At 55.9% G+C, this 24976-nt stretch overlaps 2 protein-coding genes across 4 annotated transcripts; one reads left to right on the top strand and one right to left on the bottom strand.

Annotated features, from left to right (window-relative positions):
• Nucleotides 1–8613: 8613 nt before the first annotated feature.
• Nucleotides 8614–19079, top strand: TMEM259 (transmembrane protein 259). 3 transcript variants are annotated; one of them, XM_080675041.1, is made up of 11 exons: nt 8614–9011; nt 11798–12070; nt 12531–12630; nt 12840–12950; nt 13943–14065; nt 14155–14255; nt 14336–14393; nt 14524–14604; nt 14716–14848; nt 14923–15022; nt 15107–19079. In XM_080675041.1, exons 1-11 carry the CDS (start codon nt 8793–8795, stop codon nt 15659–15661), a joined length of 1854 nt encoding a protein of 617 aa, XP_080531167.1. In that variant the 5' UTR covers nt 8614–8792; the 3' UTR covers nt 15662–19079. The 3 variants fall into 3 exon arrangements, with proteins under 3 accessions (XP_080531167.1, XP_080531168.1, XP_080531166.1); XM_080675040.1 differs by having other exon boundaries at nt 8615–9011; nt 14521–14604; XM_080675042.1 differs by lacking the exon at nt 14524–14604.
• Nucleotides 16491–24921, bottom strand: GRIN3B (glutamate ionotropic receptor NMDA type subunit 3B; the record flags this gene model as incomplete). The annotated part of the gene is made up of 9 exons (XM_080675039.1): nt 16491–16863; nt 17075–17133; nt 17209–17373; nt 17689–17840; nt 17962–18077; nt 18169–18314; nt 20640–21672; nt 22137–22729; nt 24496–24921. The coding sequence occupies 9 exons, from the start codon at nt 24919–24921 to the stop codon at nt 16491–16493; spliced, it is 3063 nt and encodes a 1020-aa protein (XP_080531165.1).
• Nucleotides 24922–24976: the final 55 nt, after the last annotated feature.

Here is a 24976-nt window from a genome sequence, read left to right as displayed (position 1 = left end):
TGTCTTGGGGATAAGGCTGAAGCTACCAAGCTACCAGACCAGGCACACAGTTGGTGCTCAATAGGTGATGTTTGCTTGTACAAATAAGCCAATAAATTAATAAATAACAGAATAAATTAATTCACTTATTCAGTAATTTGTTCATTCATCAAAAGTTCCCTGACACGGCCTCTGGGCCAGTTCCTTGCTAGGCAATCCTGGCTTCCATGAGACCTTAGCTCCTGCCCGTCCTTGGGGAGACAGAGCCAGGCACAAAGTCCCTTGCCCCATGTGAACAAGTACAGTACAGAAAAAGGAGTCTGTGGTGGAGGAACCTGAAAGGGAAGTCGAGGCTTCACTGGCTGGATGGATCAAGGAAAGTTGCACATAAAAGGAGACATGAGATGAGGTTCTGAAGCATGTATAGGAGTTTGACACATTTTTTAAAATATATATTTTATTGATTTTTTACAGAGAGGAAGGGAGAGGGATAGAGAGTTAGAAACATCGATCAGCTGCCTCCTGCACACCTCCCACTGGGGATGTGCCCGCAACCAAGTTACGTGCCCTTGACCGGAATCGAACCTGAGACCCCTCAGTCCACAGGCCAACGCTCTATCCACTGAGCCAAACCGGTTTTAGCAGGAGTTTAACGCATTTGACAAGTGGCTGTTTGGACTCTGTGAGGGCTCAGAGATGACTTACCAATGCCCCTTCCCTGGGGAGCACCCATCGCTGGCTCCCCACTCTCTCAATGTTTGCTTCCTCTTTCTCTGCCTGTCATTCTCCCATTCCATCTATCTGAAGACTCCTTTCTTCAGGGTTCAAGTCCTAGCTGGATGGTCTTGGGGGAGTTCCTTCCCTTCTGGGTCTCAGTTTCATCATCTGTGAAATGGGGACCAGTGAAAGTGGGAGGGTCAACAATGAGGCAATGCAACTCTGAGTATGGGAACAGTGCAGTTTCTTGGTGTCTAGGTGAGAGCTGTGAGGGTGGTAGGGGCAAGGGGTGTTCAGGTAGATTCCATGCAGGTCCTGTTGGGCAAGAGGTGGGCCCCAGGGCACTCTGGAGGCACTATGAAGAGGTCTTAAGAGCCTGCAGAGGTCAGTGGCTGCTGGCAACATGGCCATGGGTCTCCTTGCCATGCCCTGGCCCCTGGTGCTTGTCCAGGGGGCAACCACTTACTCCCTAGGGATACCATCTGAGTTGGGGGTCTCTGAGAACTTACATGTGACCCCCACCTATGCCCATAGCCCTGTGTCCAACTCATGCCATGCGGGAAGCCAATTCCAGCATGTCAGCAGGGCTGAATCATATGGGATGGCTGAGGGCATTTCTCCAAACCTGAAAAGGATGCATAAATGATTGCTTGCTGCCAGACAGCTGAGGGCATCTTAATCTACATGTTATTGCCTCCTACTGGCCAAACACCTGAACAGCCTTAGGCACTTCCTCCAATCTGACAATGGATTCTGTATACCAAACCTTACCTTTGATATGTATATCTACCTTGTTTAGGACAATTTGTGTTAATAAAAAGCAAGGGGTCCAGAGAGAACTTGGTTCCTACAGCCAAGCTCCTCTGGCCCCCCAAAAAGCCTTCCAAAATTATGTTTTGTCTCTGGACTCTTGATTAATTTACACACAGCACCTTCTCCAGATTCCTGAACCCCTTCTAGATGCTAGATTAAGACCACCGGCAATGCCAGTCCAGGCAGGCATACTCACAGGACAGCAGCCCGCCCACATCCCGGGGTGCTGGGTCCCCCTACAGCATTTCTATTAGGGAGGCCAGGAGCTGAAACAGAAACAAGAAGACTGAGCCTAGATGGCTCCAAACCCTAGAAGCACCTGCCAGCCTGTGCACCTGCTGGAGACCGGGGCAAGCCCTGCAAAACCACCCAGCCTCAGTCTCCCACCTGTGAAATGGTCTGCTTCCCAGGCATTGATATTCACCACATGCCCCCAAATATGCCTGGGACGTTGTGCCACATAAGAGCTTAGCCCTGGCCAATGTGGCTTAGTTGATTGAGCATTGTCCCATACACCGAGGTCACCAGTTTGATTCCCAGTCAGGGCACATGGCTGGTTGCAGGTTCACTCCCCAGTATGGGGCATGCAAGAGGCAGCTGATGGATGTTTCTCTCAAAGATGTTTCTAGTTGTGTTGTGAGTGGGAAACAAGCCAGATTTCAAAGACATGGTCCAGAAAAAGGTGTCACAAACTTCATTGGTCATTTTTCATATTGATCACATGCTAAAATGATCACATTTTTGAGATATAGAGTGATGTGAAACATATTACAAAACTGTTCTTAATTCTACTAGAAAGTTAAAAATTATGTGTGTGGTTTGTCTTTTATTTCTACTGGCCAGGGCTGTTTGGACCCATAGGCCAAATCCAGATACTGCCTTTTTTTTTTTTTTTTTTTTGGTGGCCCATGAGCTAAGAATGGATATTACATTTTTTTAAAAATATATTTTATTGATTTTTTACAGAGAGGAAGGGAGAGAGATAGAGAGTTTGAAACATCGATGAGAGAGAGACATCGATCAGCTGCCTCCTGCACACTCCCCACTGGGGATGTGCTTGCAACCAAGGTACATGCCCTAGACCGGAATCGAACCTGGGACCCTTGAGTCCGCAGGCCGACGCTCTATCCATTGAGCCAAACCGGTTAGGGCGGATATTACATTTTTACGTGGTTGAAAAGAATTTTTGTAAGTATATTTTTATTAATTTAAGAGAGGGAGAGATAGAAACATCAATGATGAGAGAGAATCATTAATCAGCTGCCTCCTGCATACTCACCACTGGGAATTGAGCCTGCAACCTGGGCATATGCTCTGACTGGAATCAAACTGTGACTTCCTGGTTCATAGGTCAATGCTCAACCACTGAACCACACCAGCTGAGTGAAAATAATTTTTAAAAAAATACTATTATACAAAGCTTGGAAGTCACAAACTATTTAAGTTTCGGTACCCCACCCCCAAAAAAATACAAAAAAAGAAAACCAAAACTAAGTAACTAAAATAAATAAATAAATTTCGGTGTCCAAAGGTTTATTGGTGCCCAGCTACTTGGCTTATTGACCATTCACCTTTAGCATTAACCGTTATTGGAGGACTGGGTGGTCTTTGGGCTGCAGAGCTGGAATACTGACTCTCTGGCCTTTTACAGATAAGTTTGCCAACCCCTGGTCTAGGCTCTTGAATCTCCCAGAACCCTAGAAATCCAGACTCAGACCTCCCACACTTTGAAATCCTGGGGTTCCAGAGCTTAGACTATTTATATACCCATACCTTGAAGATACTGTGGGGTTGGATCCAGACCATCTTAACACAGTGAGTATCGAAATAAAGCAGGTAATAACCTTTCTGCTGGTGGAGGGTCTTGCTTTCCATTTGTAAAAACTACAACACCTGTGAAGCACAAGGAAGTGAAACGCAATAAAATGAGGTGTGCTTGTAATTACAGGACCTCTGCCCAAGGAACTCAGACTGATCCTATATAATAAAAGCCTAATATGCTAAGTGTCCGGTTGTCTGGTTGTCCGTTCAACCAATCAAAGTGTAATATGCTAATGATATGCTAAGTCCTCTCAACCACTCGCTATGATGAGCACTGACCACCAGGGGGCAGGTGCTCTGACCAGTAGGTTAGCTTGCTGCTGGGGTCCGGCCTGATCAGGACTGAGCCAGACAGGCGGGACATGCCCTGGAGCCCTCCCGCGGTCCCTCCTCAGCTGGCCAACCTCCCATGACCCTCCCCAGCCCCGATCATGCACTGGTGGGGTCCCTCGGCCTGGCCTGCACCCTCTCGCAATCCGGGACCCCTCGGGGGATGTCAGAGAGCTGGTTTCGGCCTGATCCCGCAGGCCAGACCTAGGGACCCTACTGGTGCACGAATTTGTGCACCCGGCCTCTAGTAGAATTATACTAGTATACTAGAGGCCTGGTGCACGAATTCATGCACCCATGGGGTCCCTTGGCCTGGCCTGCAGGATCGGGCTGAAACCGGCTCTCCAACATCCCCCAAGGAGTCCCAGATTTCAAGAGGGTGCAGGCCAGGCCGAGGGACCCCACTGGTTCATGGGGCCGGGGAGGGCTCCAGGGCATGTCCGGCCCGTCTCGCTCAGTCCTGATCGGCCAGACCCCAGCAGCAAGCTAACCTACCAGTTGGGGCGTCTGCCCTCTGGTGGTCAGTGCATGTCATAGCGAGCGGTTGAGCGGCCTTAGCATATCATTAGCATATTACCCTTTGATTGGTTGAACGGACGACCCGACGACTGGACACTTAGCATATTAGGCTTTTATTATATAGGATGATTCTGTGTAGTTAGTTCTCTGACTTCAGTGTCCCTTGCCTTGGAGCCTGGGTTCAAATTATGACTGCCCACCTGGGGCCTTCCACAATTATGCCCCACCTTTCTGTGCCTCCCTCTCCTGTCTGTAAAGCACCTACTGCCCTTAGGACTGACATCTGTGGGTTCATCTGTGTAAACTCTGAGATAAAGACTGTTGAGTTACACATGTCAAAATCTTAGGGATTTTGGCCTCAGCCAGGGAACCTGGCAGGGAGGTCTTGAGCTTCTACAACTACCCTGTGCCCTTGAACCCACAGTACTCACTGATCCAACCAGGCTGAACCCTGGGGAGAATGCAGGGGCTGGAGGACCAGTGGTTGCAGGGGCCTTGGGTGCTGGGCAGGGGTCTGAGCCCAGAGATATTTTTTAAAAATATATTTGTATTGATTTCAGAGAGGAAGGGAGTGGGAGAGATAGAAACATCAATGATAAGAGGAAATCATTTATTGGCTTTCTCCTGCATGCCCCACACTGGGGATTGAACTTGCAACTCAGGCATATGCCCTGACTGGGAATTGAACCGTGACCTCCTGGTTCATAGTTTGACTCTCAACCACTGAGCCATGCCAGCAGGTATGAGCCCAGGGGTCTTGGTGTCTGGGCACAGGGGGGCTGCAGGAGCAGAGGCAGCCACCTCTATGGCAATCCTCTTCCTGCAGTGTCTGGGCTCTGAGCCGGACCCCAGAGGGTCAGGGTGGGACCCAGGACTGGGACCTTCAGCAGAGGCTTTGGGCGCCTCCGGGGAGGTGGGGGCTTCAGGCTCTCTGCAAAAAGGAATTATTTGCTCCTGGACACTTCAGACAAAACAAGCATGATTCAGCAAAAACAACGAAAGTAACAATCTCAGCCTATTTTTTTTTTAAATATATTTTATTGATTTTTTTACAGAGAGGAAGGGAGAGGGATAGAGAGTTAGAAACATCGATGAGAGAGAAACATCGATCAGCTGCCTCCTGCACACCCCCTACTGGGGACATGCCCGCAACCAAGGTACATGCCCTTGACCGGAATCGAACCTGGGACCTTTCAGTCCGCAAGCCAACGCTCTATCCACTGAGCCAAACCGGTTTCGGCAATCTCAGCCTATTAACTCGGGTCAGGAATCTTTCTTGCTCACAATCCGCCATAGATCCCCATTGACCCTTCCACAAAGGTGTCCGCTAGGCCACCATGCTCTGCTCAGGGCATGCGGGCCTTCTCCTTGCTCTGCCTCAGGGCCTTTGCTTCAGCTATGCCCTCTGCCTGACATTCTCTATCTGGTTCCTACACTGTCCTCCTTCCAGCCGCTGCTGGAGGGTCATCTTCTCAGTGCCCCCTTACAAGTCCCAATGTAACTCGTAACTCTCAACCTGCCCCAAACGAGCTACCCGCCCCCACAACTTACACATACCCTACAGCATCCTCGGAAATCCAGCCAACCTTCTAACTTCCCTGCTATCCCCAGAAGGATAGCGAGGCATTCAATCCTCCTCTGTCTCTTGTGGTTTAGGTTTATTTATTTATTTATTTTTTTAAAAAATATATATTTTATTGATTTTTTACAGAGAGGAAGGGAGAGGGATAGAGAGTTAGAAACATCGATGAGAGAGAAACATCGATCAGCTGCCTCCTGCACACCCCCTACTGGGGATGTGCCCGCAACCAAGGTACATGCCCTTGACCGGAATTGAACCCAGGACCCTTCAGTCAGCAGGCCGACGCTCTATCCACTGAGCCAAACCGGTTAGGGCTCTTGTGGTTTAGGTTTAGAACCGTCTTTCCCCACTTGTTCTTTTTCTTGATGATGACTCTCCAAGGAGGCCAGGCACTGTCCAGAGGCTGGCCACAGTTTTAACTCGTGCTGAAGTTGTACTGGCATCGTGGGTCTTGTGTATCTATTAAGTGGGAGTGAGCTCTAGACTGCACTGCTGGATACAGCAGCCACTGGCACGTGGGGCTATTTCAATGTATATTATCTTCTATATATATAAAAAACCCTAACATGCAAATAGACCGAACGGAGGAACAACCGAACAACCAGTTGCTATGATGTGTGCTGACCACCAGGAGGCGTGCACGGAACATGGTGGGTGTCAGCCACAGCGGGATGGTGGAGCAGGTGAGCAGGGGTGCCAGACCAAGGTAGGGCGCCAGTTGCTGTCATTGGGGCGAGCCTCTGGTGGTTATTGAAAATTCTTTGCTCCCACATGCCACAGTCCTGCCCGGTGCTCGCACCTACTGCCAGTGCTGGCCCGCTTGCACCCGCTGCCAGCGCCCAGTCGCCCCCTCTCGCACCTGCTGCCAGCACTGGAGCCACCGCTTGCACCCACTGCCGGTGCCAGCCCCACTCACACCCGCTGCTGGCCCTGATCACCCCTCATGGCTTCTCCACCTCCCCCTGCTCCTGAGGGGCGCTGTCAGTCCATGGGAGCAGTGCCAGCAGGACTGAGGGCCACAGCAGGAGGGGCCGGGCAGGGGCGCAGAGGATGGGCCAAGACCCACCCTTGTGCCCACCGCAGCCTCTCGGCCCACAGTTCCTTTCAAGGTGCACGACTTTGTGCACTGGGCCCCTAGTTATATTAATAAAAATAAACTAAGTTTAAAATTCTGCTTCTTGGCCACACTGGCTAAATTTCCCTGCTCAGGAGCCCATGTGCATTGGGCCTTGGTGGACATATCAGAGACCCACAGTGCCTGCCACAGTGCGGCTGGGTATGCTCTCCAAGTCAAGGGGATAAAGTTGGCCTGGCCTCTCCATTGGAAAAAAAATTATTTTCCCTTCTTTGCAACTAAGAAGTGATCTGGGGGTGGGGGGTGATGCATAATAATTTCAAGAGTGTGCATTTTTTTTAAAGTATATATTTTTATTGACTTTTTACAGAGAGAGAAACATCGATCAGCTGCCTCCTGCACACCCCCCACTGGGGATGTGCCCGCAACCAAGGTACATGCCCTTGACCGGATTCGAACCTGGGACCCTTCAGTCCACAGGCCGACGCTCTATCCAGTGAGCCAAACCGGCTAGGGCAAGAGTGTGCATTTTTGAGCATCTACTGTATGCAGGCACCACGAGGAGCACAGGAAGAGAATGACTTTTGCCTCCTGGTTGTGGTAGTGCAGGTATGGGTCTGTCTGCCCAATTCAGGCTGTTGGGCTCCCAGGATTATGAAACCCAACAGATAGGTCTAGAAGGTTTTCCTCAACCTCTTGGTGACAGCTGAAGTCACCTCCCTCCCTTACCACACGATTCAATTCAGAACAGCCACCCCACAACCTCCCATGTCCTGGCCTTTCTCAGAGGCCCCATCTGCACCCCTCACGCTGTGCGCTCAACATCAGGAACCAGACCAGACACCCCTTGTCTGTTTGCCTGTCTCCATGTTGGTCCCCACGTTCTGTGAGAGCAGGGACCCTGCCTGTGTGACCACCACTGGCACGGGCCCTGGGCATTGTGTTGCTCATTTCCCTAAACCTGTTTGCCCCAGACCAGGTGTCCATTGTCCTTCTTCAGGGCCGCTGCTCAGGGTCCTGACCCCATGCCACCTGTCTCCTACTCCTGCCTTCTACGCTTCCATGCAGCAAACCTCTGCCTAGAATCTTAGAGTGTGTAGGGGAGGTAGGAGTGGAAGCGCCTGGCATTCAGTAGGCGTTCAGTGAATGGCGTTCAATGAATGTTGGCTTCTATTACTCAACTCCTTGGGCATGGGTGGCAAAAACCTCACTGGGACAAATAAAGGCAGATGTCAAAAGCCTGACTCGACAAACCACTCTTCCCTCACGCTAGGGTCTTACTCTCAGTAAGTAAGGGCCCGTCCCGTCGCCAGCAGGCGCTGATTGCAGGTTCCGAGCAAGGAAACCGCCCTAACACCAAATTGTGCAATGAGGGGGAAAGGTGGAGCCCCGAGACAACATATTGTGTCAAAGAGGCCCTCCCAGGAGACAAGGCGTAACAAGGAATCGAGACCCGCAGCAATTTACAGAAAGAACCAGCCTCCACGGAGCATTTAAAGGCGACCAATGAAATTACTTTTCTGTTAGAGCGATATAGTTTACACGTCCATCTGACCTATCTTCCTAACAGCTCCACATCAACGAACTTTTCCTACCGGTGTGCTTGTTTAAGGTGTCTTTGATCACGTAAAACCCTCAGATATTGACTAGTTTTACCGTCCAAGCAAGTCCTAGAAGCCGCGGGGTATTGTGGGGACATCATTGTGGGGCGCGGCCGGGTGAGAGGGCGGGGCCGCCGCGGGCCCACCGCCGGTATCCCTACGTTCCCCGCGGGCGTAGAAGGGCCGCTCTTTCCGGCGTTGCGACTCGCTGGCGTCAGCAGGGCCGTGGAGGCGGAAGATGGCGGCGGCGGCGGCCCTGGGACCGTGAGGAGCGCGGCGGCGGAGAGGACGGCCGATGGCGGCCGGGAGGCGCCCTCGGGGACCCGCGGGCCGTTAAGGCGCGACGCTGGGCGGCATGTCGGAGCACGCGGCGCCCGGAGCCCCGGGGCCCGGGCCCAACGGCGGCGGCCCTACCCCCGCGCGCGGGCCCCGCACCCCCAACCTAAACCCCAACCCGCTCATCAACGTGCGCGACCGGCTCTTCCACGCGCTCTTCTTCAAGATGGCAGTCACCTACTCGCGGCTCTTCCCTCCCGCCTTCCGCCGTCTCTTCGAGTTCTTCGTGTTGCTCAAGGTGACCGTGGCCCCGACCCCCGACTCTTGACCACCGGCCGGATCCACCCCCCAGACTTGCAACCTCTGACCCCGATCCCGCCCAGGACAGCCCACCCCTTTCACTTGGAGGTCTAGACCGGGTCCGATCCGTTGGGTACCCTCCCCTTTTGTCTGCCGCCCTAGCTCCTGACCCCCTTTTCTGAAACTTCACCCTCGGAAGACCCAAGTCTCACCCTGTGGGTGGTACCTGATCCCGACTCCAGGAACTCCCAGTCCTCTCCAGGCAGCACCCATGCTCGGCCTCACCCTTCCTCTGATGGCCCAATTCCCGGAGGCCTGGAGCCTTGTTCTGACCTGCCTAGGACCCCCTGCCAGCCCTACTATGCCATGTGGGATCCTCAGCCTTGGGAAGATACCCCTCACCCCCCATCCTGCCCTCTCTTGCCTGACCTGGCCCAGGTCCCCCCGCCAATCCTCAAACTGGGAAAGATTCCAGACACACCCTGCTCCCCTTAGGACACACCCCAGGACCACCCACCTGCACTAGAAATGTGCTCCCCCTTCCATCTCTTCCTTCTGCATCCCCTTTTCTTGGGGCTCTTCCCCTCCTTGGGACCTTCCACCAGTCCCATACCCCAACTCTTCCTCCTCTTAGCCTTACAGAGGAATGTGACCTAGCTGAGGTCACCTCGCCAGGGTTAGTGACAAAGTCACAGCCATTGCTACTACTGTACACAAAACTCCCTCCCATCCTCCCTCAGGTGGCATAGAGGTTTCAACCATGTGTGCAGCTCAGGAAGGACCGCCATTGATCTGGGTTCCTCCAAGAAGTGGGCTGGCTCGCTCAGGTGTGGGCCCAGAGCTCACTGGGCACCAGGGTTCTGGGTTCCTTAGTGGAGGGTGGTTCCAGTTGTTGCTTGACGCAGCTGAGAAACGGGAGAAACAGGCATTTAGTTTCCCATCAGAGTACTGTCAGGGAGGGGCTGGGGTGCAGACATTGCCAAGCCACCTTTGGGTTCTAATGCTAGATGTGGAGGCACTTGGGTTGTTGGCCGACCCCAGGGCCTGGAGAGCGGGGCTGGGAGCTGAACATGGAGGCTTCCAGGTAAACTGAGTGCTTCCTGCCACAGCTATGGGTCCCAGGCACCGCCCCCTGCACTTAACAACTCCCATCACCAGCTTAGTGGTCCCCAGACACCATGTTGGAAAGAAAGGCTGGGGTGCAAGCTGGCTTGTAGGAGGCCTCCCACACTGCCTCACCCAGCCCCATCCTCACCTCTCGGAGGCCTCAGCTGTTCTGTTGAGACCTGAACAACCAGGTGCTACAATGTCTGTCTGCTGAGATCTTAGTGATGCCCTACTCTCCATCCTTCTGTGGCACTTTTGTCTGCAAGTGAAGAGAACAGTTTACATTGGCCCAAGAGAGATCTTGGAGCTTACGCAACTGGGGACTGGGATGGCTGGATCCAGGCATGCAGCAGTGTGCTCAGAGGTGGGACCTCTCCCCATCCTCAGGTCACAGCCACTGTTGCCAGGCCAGGAGTTGGTGCCTTAATGACCTGGCCTTTGCCCAGTTTGCAGAGGGGAGGCCAGGTGGTCTACAGCTGGCATTGGTACTACCCTTTGGGGCTCATGGCCCCGTAGGATGGGGTTCTGGTGGTTGTGTAGCCATGGGCAACTCACCAACTGCCTGAGTATCAGTGTCCCTGTCAGAGGGCAGAGAAGGACTTTGTGCTCTAGTCTCTGTGGCCCAGGCTTTTCCAATCTGTGGTTCTGGACCACACAGTGAGCTGGTCCTGGAAAGTAGTAATTTGGTAGGAGCTTGTGTGCTGGCCCAGCCGAGGGATCACCCCAGTCTCTGACTGAATAGCTCCTGGGGTCACCAGTTCCCTGACATTCATTTTTTCCTGGGAAGGCTGGCACCACATTGGACCAGCTGGGCCCTTTCCCCAAGGGTAGGGCAGTGGGTGGGATGCATGGGGGTGATGCCTTGGACATGGCCTCTAGGCTGGGAAGGTAACATTTATCCAACTGGGGCCCCATGAGAAACAAGATTGTCAGTGAGGTGAGTTCTTGGGGAGGAGGGTGTTCCTAAATAGATCCAAATGGAGGGTCCTTTTGATGCACTTACTTTGAGTCAGGCAGAAGTTGCTGTTGGTGACTTAAGGCAGGGACCCCTTCCCCCCTCAGCACTTCTGATATCAGGCTATTTGCTCGTTGTGGGGGCTGTCCTGCTCACTGGAGTGCTAAGCAGCAGCATCCCCTAGCGCCACCCCCTGAGGATAGGACCACCCAGATGAGACCCCTGCCATCCCCATTTTACTAATGGAGAAACTGCCTCAAAGAGGCAGAGCAAGCTGGCCCTGTCATCATGGGAGGGGTGCAGAGTGCTCAGCAGGCAAGGAAGGCTGTTTTTAGCTGGTGAGGTCAGGGGCACTCTGAGGACAAGGCAGAGTGTGAGGCAGCTAGGCAGGCCTCTTGGGGACAGTGGGAGCCCAGCAGGTGGCCCAAGGGTGGTGGCACCTGGGCTGGGCCTCCCAGGGAGCAATTAGTTGATAGTCTCTCTGAAAGTGGGGATTCCACAACGGGCAGTACAGCAGTCTGGCCCATGCACATAAGAGTGCCTCATCCTGGCTCACATAGAGCAGGGTGGTCAGGACCTTGGACCAGTGACACCCCTAAGACCCATGCTGCCAGGAGAGGACAGGGTGGGTTTGGAGCTTAGGGAACCTCAGAGCCCTGGGGTTCCCTTCCTTCCCCAACAAAGCTCAGGCCTCACTTTCCGGTGGGGCCCCCTGCCCCCAGGCCCTGTTCGTGCTCTTCGTCCTGGCCTATATCCACATCGTCTTCTCCCGATCTCCCATCAACTGCCTGGAGCATGTGCGCGACAAGTGGCCACGAGAGGGCGTCCTACGCGTAGAAGTACAGCAGAACTCCAGTCGCGCGCCAGTCTTCCTGCAGTTTTGTGACAGTGGTCGCAGCAGCTTCCCTAGCCTGGCTGCGGAGCCTGGTGGCCTGGAGCTAGAGGAGGAGGAGGAGGAGCTGACCATGGAGATGTTTGGGAACCACTCCATCCAGGTGAGTGCAGAAGGATGTCACTGTTGGGGAAGCTCTGGACCTTGCAGGCCTGGCACTCGCCTTGGGATGGGATATAGGTGCTGTGCAAAGCAGACTGTTACCTGAAAGGGACTGGCCTCATTCTGGGGATACTGAGGAGGCCCCGGGAGGGTTTGGGCTGAGAGCCCAAGCAGTCCTAATCATCCCAGATGACGCAGCTGCCCGCAGGGATGGGTGTGGGGCCCCATCCCCAACTTTGGGGCACAGACACCTGGAGATGGCCAGGATCTTGGTGCTGGGTGAGGGGTCTTTTTGTGAGATGCTGGTCAGAGGCCCTTCCGCCCCAGAGGTGGAGGATATTCTGGCAGAGGCTGGGGGTTACAGTGGACAGGGGCAGAGTGCATCTCCTTCCAGGTGGCAGGAGAGGGGCCTCTGTGCCAGACAAGGCCCCACTGACACCCTGTCTCCTGGTGACCCACAGTTTGAGTTGGACATTGAGCCCAAGGTGTTCAAGCCGCCCGGTGGCCCTGAGGCCCTGAATGATAGCCAGGAGTTCCCCTTCCCTGAGACTCCCTCAAAAGGTATGTGTTGCCAAGATGTCAGGGGGAGTCACACTCTTGGACATGGAGAATGGCCACTCCGAGCTTCCTTTTCCCTATCTATCAGCAGCATGTGAGGCAATAGAGGTGCTCCTGGGCTCTGGTCACACTCCCTCTCTGGTCCCTCCTCTGAAGGAGGGAGGTGGGGTTGGCTGAGGCTCTGTAGGCTGACAGGCCATTCTCACCCACAGTGTGGCCACAGGATGAGTACATTGTGGAGTACTCGCTGGAATACGGCTTCCTGCGCCTGTCACAGGCCACACGACAGCGGCTCAGCATCCCGGTCATGGTAGTCACCCTGGGTGAGTCACCCTGGGAGAGGGACATGGTAGGGAGTGATCCAGAAGCACTTAAAGATGGAGATCTGGCCCAGCCAGTGTGGCTCAGTAGTAGAGCATCAACCCATGAACCAGGAGGTCACAGTTTGATTCCTAATCAGGATACATGCCTGGGTTTCAGGCTTGATCCCCAATGGGGGGGCGTGCAGAGGCAGCAGATCAGTGATTCTCATCATTGATGTTTCCAGCTCTCTCCCTCTCTGAAATCAATCCTATGTAATAAAAGGCTAATATGCAAATCAACTGAACTGCGGAACGACCGGTCTCTATGATGCACACTGACCACCAGGGGGCAGACACTCAATGCAGGAGCTGCCCTCTGGTGGTCAGTGCACTCCCACAGGGGGAGCGCTGCTCAGCCAGAAGCGGGCTCATGGCTGGTGAGTGCAGCAGCGGTGGCGGGAGCCTCTTCCGCCTCTGCGGCAGCGCTAAGGATGTCCTACTGCCGACTTAGGTCTGCTCCCCTAAGCCGGCAGTTAGACATCCCCCAAGGGCTCCAGGACTGCGAGAGGGTGCAGGCTGGGCTGAGGGACCGCCCCCCCCCCAAGTACACGAATTTCGTGCACCGGGCCTCTAGTAAGAATATATTTTTTAAAAAAAGACTGAGGTCGCCAAAACCGGTTTGGCTCAGTGGATAGAGCGTCGGCCTGCGGACTGAAAGGTCCCAGGTTCGATTCCGGTCAAGGGCATGTACCTTGGTTGCGGGCACATCCCCAGTGGGAGGTGTGCAGGAGGCAGCTGGTCGATGTTTCTCTCTCATCGATGTTTCTGACTATCTATCACTCTTCCTTCCTCTCTGTAAAAAAAAATCAATTAAAAAAAAAAAAAAAAAAAAAAAAAGACTGAGGTCTGGGGACCATCCCCCAGGGCCTGACAATCACAGCACTGCCCGAGTGGGGTGGATGTGGGCCAGTGGGGGCCTTACCAGGTGCACCCCTGTTGGTGTGCTACCACAGATCCCACACGGGACCAGTGCTTCGGGGACCGCTTCAGCCGCCTGCTGCTGGCCGAGTTCCTGGGCTATGATGACATCCTCATGTCCAGTGTGAAGGGTCTGGCTGAGAACGAGGAGAACAAGGGTGCGATTGGGACCAGGGCTGGGGAGGGTGTGGGGTACAGTGTTGGGGGCCGGAGGGCAGACAGTGGTGCTCACAGCCTCCCTGTATAGGCTTCCTGCGGAACGTGGTGTCAGGCGAGCACTATCGATTTGTGAGCATGTGGATGGCCCGAGCATCCTATCTGGCTGCCTTCATCATCATGGTCATCTTCGTGAGTGTCCTGATACAGGGCTGGACAAAGGGTGTGGGGGCAGGTGGCCCTTCCCTAGCCTTACATGTCTTCCCTTGCAGACCCTGAGCGTGTCCATGCTGCTCCGCTACTCCCATCACCAGATCTTTGTCTTCATTGGTGAGTCTCCCAGCCTGGTGGCGGGAGGAAAGGTGGGGTCAGCCTCAGGCCCCCATGGCCCCCTGCCCACCCCACCCCCCAAGGGGCGCCTCACCCGGTCTGCCCGCCCGCCACCCTCTGCCCGCAGTGGACCTGCTGCAGATGCTGGAGATGAACATGGCCATCGCCTTCCCTGCAGCGCCCCTGCTGACCGTCATCCTGGCCCTCGTGGGTGAGGACCTCTCTGCCCACCATTCTGCTTTCTCACCCAGTCCCCTACACCCACCTCCCCTCTGTTCCTGGCCTTCCCACCATGCCCACCGCAACCCACGGTCTCCTGCAGGGATGGAGGCTATCATGTCAGAGTTCTTCAATGACACCACCACCGCCTTCTACATCATCCTCATCGTGTGGCTGGCTGACCAGTATGATGCCATTTGCTGCCACACCAACACCAGCAAGAGGCACTGGCTGCGGTGAGTGCCACGGGGGGTCCAGGCAGGATCAGGGTGGGATATGGACTGGCGACACCTCACTGTGCCCCCTGCAGGTTCTTCTACCTGTACCACTTCGCCTTCTATGCCTACCACTACCGCTTCAACGGGCAGTACAGCAGTCTGGCCCTAGTCACCTCCTGGCTCTTCATCCAGGTGAGGGGCCCCGCCTACTCGAGGTCCAGCCTGTGGGAGGTCTGGCTCTGTGCTGGGCCTGACCCACGCCCACCCTCCCTCCAGCATTCCATGATCTACTTCTTCCACCACTATGAGCTGCCCGCCATCCTGCAACAGATCCGCATCCAGGAGATGTTGCTACAGACACCACCGCTGGGCCCTGGTACCCCCACGGCGCTGCCGGATGACCTCAACAACAATGGGGGCGCCCCGGCTGCTGCACCTGACCCTGCCAGCCAGCCTCCCGCCCTGGACCCTGGCTCACTGGGGGCTGGTGGTGTCCCCAGTCCTGTAGCTGAAGCACCCAGCTCTCTGGTAGCTGCGGCAGCCTCAGTGGCTGCCGTGGCCAGTAGTGATCTGGGCTGGATGGCAGAGACAGCTGCCATCATCACAGACGCCTCTTTCCTGTCTGGCCTGAGCGCCTCCCTTCTAGAGCGGAGGGCAGCTAGCCCCCTGAGCCCGGGTGCGGGATTCCCTCGGGGCCTCCAAGCCCCCCAGGACAGTGTCCCCCCAAGCGACTCCCCAACACCTGACACAGGCCCTCTGGCTCCTGGAGTGAGTGGGCCCATCCCTGAGTCCCCAGCCCCAACAGATGAACCTTCGGAAATTGGCTCCTAAGTCCTGGGCAGCTGAGTGCCTCTGTCCCTGGCTGTCCAGGCCAGCTGGGTGTGACCTGGCTGGGGTCCTTGGGGATCAGGGAGGCTGTCCCCAGTGTATCTGGGATTGCCCAGTTGGCCTTGTGTTGTGGTCCATCTGGTTTGCCCAGGGGTGGGCTTCTCTCCCCCCGGGTGTGGGGCTTGCCCACAGCCTGTCCCTGCCACATTTGTGGTGGGTCCCCTCAGCCAGCAAATCAAGGCAGGCTGATGAGCTAGGGCAGGAAAAGGGGTGGGGTCTCCATAGAAGGCTCTGGAAGGGGTTGGTGTAAGGTCTGGAGCAAGCTGTATCTAGGGGGAGAGTCTAGCAAGTCTCTGAGCCAGGTGAACACTGGTGGGGGCCTCCCTCACTGTCCTGGGCACTCAGCTGGTGCTCTGTTGTGCGCAGTGCCTTTTCCACAGCCCCTGCCCCCATATATGTGTGCCAGGGCTGGGGTATTGGCACAGGGACACAGTGTGTGGGCGCCAACTGTCAAAAACAGCAACCAGGCGCTAGGGTCCAGCCTTGCTCCTGCTGGAGAGAGCCAGCAGCCCAACTATGTCACTCGGTGAGGACTGCAGAGTGCTCATTCCATTCTATTTAATTGCAGTGTACAAAATTGTGTTTGTATATAGAATAAACTGTCTGTTGACAGCACCTAGCCAGTGTCTGCATGCACCAGGTGCTGGGATTAGCTCCTGAAGGATCCGCCCTCATGCAAAGCCAAGTGGGCTGGGTGTGGTATGGCATGGCCAACTCCCAGTGATGAAGCAGGTGGAGACCATTGGAGGCTCCCTAGTGCTTCCCTGGAGGCCTAGAGCAGGCACAGTGGCCCATCGTAGCTGCCACCTGGGAGCTGGGCCAGGAGCTCCCCATGCCGCACCAGCGCCTGGTGGAGCCTTGAACGTGCATCCGCAATGTGCTGCTCCAGTTCCTCCAGCTCCCCTGGGCGTGGGGCGCCAGTGGGCAGCATGGTGGGTGGCTGGCCGTTGGAGCAGAGCTGGATGGGACCCTCAGGTGACCGGTTCCCCTCCACATCTGTGCCCACTACTGATGGAGCAGTGGCCAAGGTTGGCTCCAGAAGGAAGTGCACATGACGCTCCCTTACCATGGCCTGGCACACCCGTGTCCAGTTGCCCTGGCCTGAGCGGGCAGTTGGAATGTCTTGTTGCTGCTTCTCCAGATCCCTGGGAACAGAGGATGGATGGGGTTGGATCAGTATTCCCCAAGGAACAGGGGCGGTCCCTCTCTGCTTTCTGGGGTAAGGGTACCTAAGAAGCTGTGAGTGGTGGGAGGCATGGACTTACTGGTTCGGCTCTGGAATGGGAGTGGGGCCTGCAGGTGTAAAATGGCAGGCCTGAGGTGAGTGTAGGAGATGGTGGAGTGGGAGCCCCTTACCTTGGCTCAGGTTCTTTCTGCTTGTCCAGCGGCTCTGTGTTGAGGGCGAGGTGGATTCTCTGTGAGCCAGATAGAGGCTGTGTTGGGTCAGGTTGGGAGATTGCCCATGTTTGCCCTCCATGCTATCTCCTCACCTGACTTGTGTGTAGCCAGTACTGTAATCTGTTACCCCTCCGGATACATGGCAGCACCAGGTGGTAGAAGATGTGCTCCCCCAGAGAGCTGAGCAGGGCACTACCCAGGCCCAGGCAAAGCAGCACAAAGAGACCAGAGAAGTGGTAGATGCCCATCTGCAGAGTCTGCAGAGGTGGGACACACACACAAGCCCTTCATGGTCATGGCAGACCCTTGGGGAGCCCTGGCCTGGAGGACACAGGTTGGGCCAGAGACAGACCTGGGGCTGTACAGTTGGATTGGGAGGCTAGGGCTCCATATTTTGGAGCAAGGTTCCAAGGAGGAGAGGGCACTGGAGCTGGGATTTTGTAGGATGAACAGGACTGCACAAAAGCAGACAAATACACATCTTGCTTATGATCAGGGGATTGGCCACCTCAGCCCACAGGCTCAGGGCCCCCACACCCTACCCCCACCCTGTGTCCCAGGCCCTGTCCCACCTCTGTGACAGCAAATACCCGCTTCCCGCAAGGTACCATCTTGTACCACTTGTCATGCAACAGATCGATGAAGCCAGAGGACTTGTAGCGGCTGATGAACTCGGACAGGTTGGAGGTGAGCGGTGAGTTCTGAGGGAGTCCAATGCCATAACCTGATGAAGGCCAGGAATTGGGTTGGGACCAGACTGGACACAGCCCAGGGGAGCTGTGCCCACTTTGAGCACTCAGTGGCTCCCTGCTGCTCCAGGGTCACTGGTCTCAGAGGCCTCTCACCCTCAATGGCAAAGGGCTTGCCCACAGTCAGCAGTTTGCAGTCGGCATCGATGGAGACCTCATAGTCCAGGAGTGACTTGTCCATGATGAAAGCATTGAGCTTGGGGGGGTCGCTCCTGTGGGGATGTGGAGGGGATGAACACCTGCCCTGGTAGGCCTCCCTGCCTCCTCCCCGCCCCCCAATCCTGCTGTATGCCCTGGCCTCACGTGAGCATGGCAACGCCATGGGGTGTTGTGGGTACGCTGTGTTGCCGCATGTGCGCGTGCATCTCAGGGAAGCTCTTCTTGATGTAGGCCTCTGCACTGCTCTCCCACACAGTGCCAAAGCGGAAGCCCTGGGACGGGTGGTGCAGCTGTGGGCAGGTGAGTGGTCAGTGCCAGGCCCTTCTCTGCACTCACCTGCATTCCCACCTGACTCTGCTCTGGCCTCCCACCCAGGCCCAAAGCTCTCAACCAGCGTCTCCCCTCCCGGCTGACATGAAGCCAGGTCATTTTCTGTGGAGGGTTGTCCCAGGCACTGCAAGTGTAGAGCAGCATCTCTGGCCCCATCCTCACAATGCCAGGAATACCTCCACTGTGATAACCACAAATATCCCCAGACATGACCTAGTGTCCCCTGTTGGCAGACACTACCCAAAGTCCATCACACAGTCGTGGCCCTGAACTCCAGACTTCCTACCACTTACTCCAGGGCTCCTTGTTCTCCCTCCTTTCATCCCATGACCTGTCCTGCAAATCCTGTGGGGTCAGCTCTGCCTTAGGAACACCCACAACCATGCCCTGGTCCGTGGTGGTTAGAGCATTAGCCTTCACATCAAAGGGTCACAGATTTGATTCCTGGTCAAGGGCACACACCTGGGTTGTGGGTTTGCTCCCTGCCTCCAGTCAGGGCACATGCAGGAGGCAGGCAACTAGTCAATGTTTCTCTCTCCTTCCCCTCACCTCCCTCCCTCCCCCTCTCTCTGAAAGACTGAAGGGTCCCAGGTTCAATTCCAGTCAAGGGCATGTACCTTGGTTGCGGGCACATCCCCAGTAGGGGGTGTGCAGGAGGCAGCTGATGTTTCTAACTCTCTATCCCTCTCCCTTCCTCTCTGTAAAAAATCAATAAAATATATTTTAAAAAATAAACCGCAAGCAGGGTTGCCTAAGACCATCAGAAAACACAGATGTTTACGATTCATAACAGTAGCAAAATTACAGTTATGAGGTAGCAACGAAAATAATTTTATGGTTGGGGGTCACCACAACATGAGGAACTGTATTAAAGGGTTGAGGCATTAAAAAGGTTGAGAACCACCGCCTTAGAGGATGCAATCAGCCAGATTCAAACAGTAGGAGATGCTATGAACAACAAAAACCCAACAATTTCTTCAACAAACACTAAGAAACAAATGAGAGGGAACTCAAGAGCTGGGAGGTTTCTACCATCTGCAAATGAGTCAAACTGGGAAAAAAAAAAAAAAAAAGGCAACTGGGAAAATGGTTCCAATATTGGTCAAAATTCCAAGTATGATGAAATTATGTAAGGTCTGGGATTTGTTTTGTAATAACTCAGCAACTGAGGTCAGTAATGGATGAAAGCTGCTGGCAGTTGACTTTAGAGCCAGACAATAGGTTCATTCATAGTCTTCGCTTCCCACTCAGGGATATTCAAAACTTTTTGATTAAAAAAGAAAAATATGTATCCCTGGCCATTGTGGCTCAGTTGGTTGAGAGTTCTGTGCACTGAAAGCTCGCCAGTTCAACTCCCAGTCAGGCACATGCCCAGGTTCTGGGTTCAGTCCCTGGGAGGGGTGCGTGCAGGAGGCAACTGATCGATATTTCTCTCTCCAAAATCAATTTAAGCCCAGCCGGCATGGCTCAGTGGTTGAGCATCGACTTATGAACCAGGAGGTAATGGTTCAATTCCCAGTCAGGGCACATGCCTAGGTTGTAGGCTCAATCCTCAGTGTGAGGTGTGCAGGAGGCAGTCGATCAATGATTCTCATCATTGATGATTCTATATCTCTCCCTGTCTGAAATCAATAAAAGTATTTTAAATATATAAATAAATGTTTTTAAAAATAAAAATATGTAGACTGGGGCACACCCCTGCTCTGCCACAGCCCTCCAGGGCCCCCAGAAGTTTCATCTCAGAGGGAATTACTTTAGAAGCCCAGGGTCTCCTGCATCCATAGGCCCTGCACAACCTGCCTGCTCTGTTACCTCCCTGACCTCACCTCCCTCCCTCCCTCTGCCCTCTCTCTCTCCTCCGAGATGTTCCTCCAACACCCCACCAATACCAGGCAGGGTCCTGCCACAGGGCCTTTACATGGGGGCTCTGCCCTCTCCTCTCTGATGTCTATATAAAAGTCCCTCATGTCACCCCCTCCCAGAGGAATTTCTGACCTCCATTTGAGAAAACGTCCAAACATTCCTGTGTCCCTCCTCTCCCTTATTTTTGTCCCTGGCACTCACACACCATCTGTTTTGCTTATCTATCTTGATTCTTGCCATGTCTCCACCAGGGATGGGGATTGTCAACTATTTTGTCCCAGCTGTGTCCCCAGTGCCCGGCACACCACAGGTGCTCAATAAATGTTTGCATGAGTAAATGGCCACATGTAGTTGGGTCTCAGGATGGGTAGTGTGTGAGTGGGCAACCTCCCAGCTCTGGCCACAGCCCCCCAGCCAGCCACCTTGGGGTCGTGAATCCCTGACAGCTCTTCGAAAGTCTTGTCCCCGACCATGACGGCAGCCAGGTTGGCCGTGTAGCTAGACAGCACGAGCAGGCAGAAGATGGCCCACAGGTTCATAAGCAGACGCCCGGTGGGGCACTTCGGTGTTTTGCTGGACACTGTGCGTCCAAACAGGAAGGCGTAGCAGAGGTTGAGGGCTGAGGAATAGGAGAAAACGGTGCCGCGGTTCCTGCCGCGGGGTGTGAGGCCATAGGGGCTGCACCACTCATAGAGTGTGAGGAAGAGCGCGGTGAGGTGCAGGGCGGCAAAGACACCCAGCCACATAGACCAGTGCAGCGGCCACATAAAGGCCCCAAGGGGTGAGGCCGTGTCTCTCGCCCGCACCATGATGCCCAGGCTGGTGGAGAAGAAGGGGCTGCTGAAGTCTACCACCTTCAAGCGGGCTGAGTTGATGCTAAAGCTGGTGACTGCCATGTGGGCCCTGCCAGCTAGCAGGTCACCCACCAGGCCAGTCCAGCGGCCATCCCGCAGGGCACCGTACTTGCCATGGCCCACAATGTACAGCTCAAAGTCAAAGGGTGTGTCCTCTGCCAGGCGCTCCAGCAGGTCAATGCAGTAGCCATAGCAACACTTGCGCAGAGCACGGGACACCGAGCCATTGGCCAGAGCAGCAAACAGCGCGTCCAGGGTGGCAGAGTCGTTGGTGCCAGGGGCCAGGCACAACTGTCCTGCTGGGCACTGCCCATCCTCGTCTGGTTCTCGGGCGAACACAAACGGATGCTCCACCAGGGTCACCACACGCAGCTTAGGCCGGACCCGGGCACCCAGCGGGGATGAGGGCTGCACAGCAGCACCCCCTGGCTCCAACTCCAGCCTCCCATCCCGCCAGCTGCCCAGTGTGGCCCAGGCTGGGGTGCCCAGCGGGTCCTGGCGCAGGCTCCACACCTGGAAGTGCCGGGACATGTGCACCTGGGAGGAGCTGGTCACCCATACTGGCCCTGTGTGGCCCTGGAAGGATGTGTTGCTCAGGAACCTGGCAGAAGGTGGGGGGCAAACAGGAATCAAGTAGTGGGAGTCCCCCCGCAAAGCTCAGACCCTGCTCCCCCGCTCTCAGCACATACCAGGGACCACTGTGGATGCAGCTGTGTCCCCCCACACCAGATCTCTACCAGCAGGGGCATGAAGTCAATGCTGACCATCCAGTTTGAATGCCCAGGTAGCGCCCCCTGGCTCTGAGGAGCTGTTCACTCTCTAGACCTCCTCTGGGATCAGGCAGAGACACATGCCCGCTGACCTCTCCCACTTCTCCCAAAGTGCCAAGTATGCCCTTTACCAGAATTCCTTTCTCAGGCCTGTTTCCACCAAGACAGGGACAAAGCCACCCTCTCATGAGGCCACAGTGCCTGGCATATAGCAAGTGCCCAGTAATGTTGCCCCAGACAGAGGCAGCTCCATGTGGAGGCTGCACCCCCTTCCCACAGCAGGGTCCCCACTCACTGTGCCAAGAAGTGGCCTGAGGACCGGAGTTTGGCTGGCTTCAGGTCATTGCAGTTGGTGGTGGCGGGGAGAAGGATACGCTCTGGCTGCACACGGGCTGCGCTGCCCAGCGCCTGTACTATCAGCTCCACCGCGTCGTGGATAGTGGCCTCCAGTGAGGGTCGAGCCACCTCGCCCAGTGCCAGCAGCCCAGGAGGCAGGCCCTCAGTGGGCAGTGCCTCCGCAGGCAGCGGCGTGCCTAGCAACCAGCGGGGCCCGGGAGGGACAGCCTCCAGCACCTGACGGACACGGGCCATGTCACAGCCAAGGAGCACGGCCACAGGTACTAGGGCTGAGCCTCCCTCTGGCGCCCCCAGGAAAGAAAGGCGGGCCTGCAACCCTGCATCACCAGTGTCTGGTCGGCTCATGTCCAGCACAAGCTTTGGGGCCCTGCCAGCCCGGCTTGTCCAGAGGGCCACCAGGCCACCAGGGTCCCGCATGCGGCAGAGCACCAGGCCAACATCCTCCCAGGCATGGGCCTGCAGCACGGACACCAGCACCTCAAGCAGCGTCTCCAGGGGGCTGGCCCAGTCCAGCTGTAGGTGAAACGGGTTCTGGGAAGGGGGTGGTCACAGTTAGGGCTGGTGACCACCATGTCCTTCCCACCCCCACCAGTAGGTGTTCAATAAACAGAGGCCATCTTGATAATTAGACCTCATGCCTGTCTCCTCCCAGCCTACCTCTGCTCTAAACCCTTCTGTGGTTCCCCACGGCCATCAGCACTAAGCCAGCCTCCCTGGCCTGACATTTAGGGCCTTCTGTTGTATCTCTGGCCACCCTGATAGCATCCCACTTGGAGGATTTTTGCATGTGCCATTCCCAGTCTGGAATATTTTTCTCTATGTCAGTCAACTCCTACACATTCTTCAAAACTCGGCCCCACTGCCCCCTCCTCTATTTAGACATTCCCATCCACCCTCAAAACTCTGGCTCCCCTCTGGACTCTCGCAACCACAAATCCCTCATTCACCACAGTCCTGACCTCACCCACCCCTCCTGTCTGGGAACCCCTCAAGAGTCAGGTCAGGACTAAGGCTCCATGATCATAAACTGGCTGATGACTTCATGCTGGGAGCCAAGACAGTGCTTCCTCTTAGGACTCCTACACATCACTGCCCCTGAGCCAGGCAAACCAGGGGCTAAGGGGTCCCTTGTGCCCAATGGCACCCAGAAAGTTTTCCTAGATTTGATCAGCCTGTGAAAGAGGAGAGAGCTTTGACAGACACCTAAGGTGGGCAGGATGTTGCCTGCCTGAGGACAGGGCGCCCAGTGCTGGGGGACAGGCTGGGCACAGCTGCTCAGTCAGTCCACACAAAAACCCGACAGTTCCAACTGCAGGGAAGCAGTTCTTAGAGGCGGCAGCAGAGGGCGCCACAGGCCTGGATTTGGGTCCTGCATCTTCCATGGGGAGGAGGCAGGGGTAGGAAAATGGGCCTCAGCAGTGACAGCGGGTTTGGTGAAACTCCGGGCCTCTTCCAGGGTGGGGGTCTCCCCTGCCAGGGGAGAAAGAAGTCCTGGAGGGGCTTTAAGGTGGTTTGGGAGGGAGGGCGGCTCCCACCAGATCCATGTTCCTCTCTGCTGGGCCTAGGAAGTGTGTATGGGGCGTCTTTTCCTGGGGCACAACATTGTCCCCAGAGCCCTGCCTGTCACCCTTCTCTCCTCATCTCGTTTTTTAAAATTTTCATCCCAGATCTGGGCCTGTGGTGGGGATGGGGGTGTATCTAGAAAACAAACTCCAAAAAGGTGGAGAGTGTGCAAAGGAGGATGGAGGGAAGGCTTTGGAGTGAGAGTGGCCTGAGAACCCAAGAAGGGCACCCCACCCCCAGAGAGCAAAGAGGGAGGCCCTTCTCAGAGCTGTGGTCCCGCCTGGTGGGAACTGAGAGCTGCCCTTGGCCCTGGAAGGGCCCACTCTCAAAGAGTGGGATGGGTCCTGGGGCCAAAAGGGTGGCTACAGTGGCAGGACTCCACCACCAAGGCTTAGGGAAAGGGTCTGCACCCAAGTTCCATGCCCCAAAGGGGGCATCCTGAGGGTTCTGTACTTCTGGGTCTAGAGAGGTCCCGAAGGGTCCCGGAACCGTGGGACCAGGGCTCTAGGTTTCTGAGCCCCTGGACTCCTGCCTCTGGTTCCCATGTTCTGGGATCATCTGGGGTCCAGGGGCCCAGGTCCCGCGAACCCAGCGGCGCCGTCATAGGACTCCTAAGCATCCCCGGGACGCCTGCATTTGCGGTCCAGAAGTCCATCCGTTCCCAGGGACCCCGGGTCCCCGCACCTCAGGATCTCCCGGAGCCTCCCTGATCCACATCCCGGCGTCGTGCGTACCGGGGCGCCGAGGGGCGCGCGCGCCTCCCGCCGTAGCAGGCTGAGCACGGGGGTCTCGGTGGCGGCCGCCAGGAAGTGCAGCTGCAGCAGCTCCGGCCGCGCCTCGGGGAAGGCGAGCACGGCTACCACGCCCGGCGCCGCCAGGGTCTGGCACAGGCCAAGGGCCAGCGAGGCGGGGTCGCGGGCGGGGGTCTCGGCAGCCACCAGTTCCAAGCTCAGGTTGTGCGGTAGCCGGTGCTCCAGGACGGCCCGGGCCAGGGCGGTGCGGGCGCGGGCTCGGGCGGCGGGTGCGCGGGGCAGGAGGACGCCCAGGCGCACGGAGCCCCCCAGGCGTGCCAGGACGCCGCACGGCTGCGGGTGGCCCCCGGCGGGCACAGGTCCCAGCGCCAACGCCAGGCCCAGCCACAGGGCCCGCACAAACCCCATCCCGAAGTTACCGGCCGATGTTGTGGGGAACCGGTGCTGCGGGGACTGAACTGCT

This window comes from Plecotus auritus (genome assembly GCF_963455305.1).
Source record: "Plecotus auritus genome assembly, chromosome: 6".
Taxonomy (NCBI): domain Eukaryota; kingdom Metazoa; phylum Chordata; class Mammalia; order Chiroptera; family Vespertilionidae; genus Plecotus; species Plecotus auritus.
The sequence above is the reverse complement of the archived record's forward strand: the minus strand, read 5'-3'. Positions and strand labels throughout refer to the sequence as shown.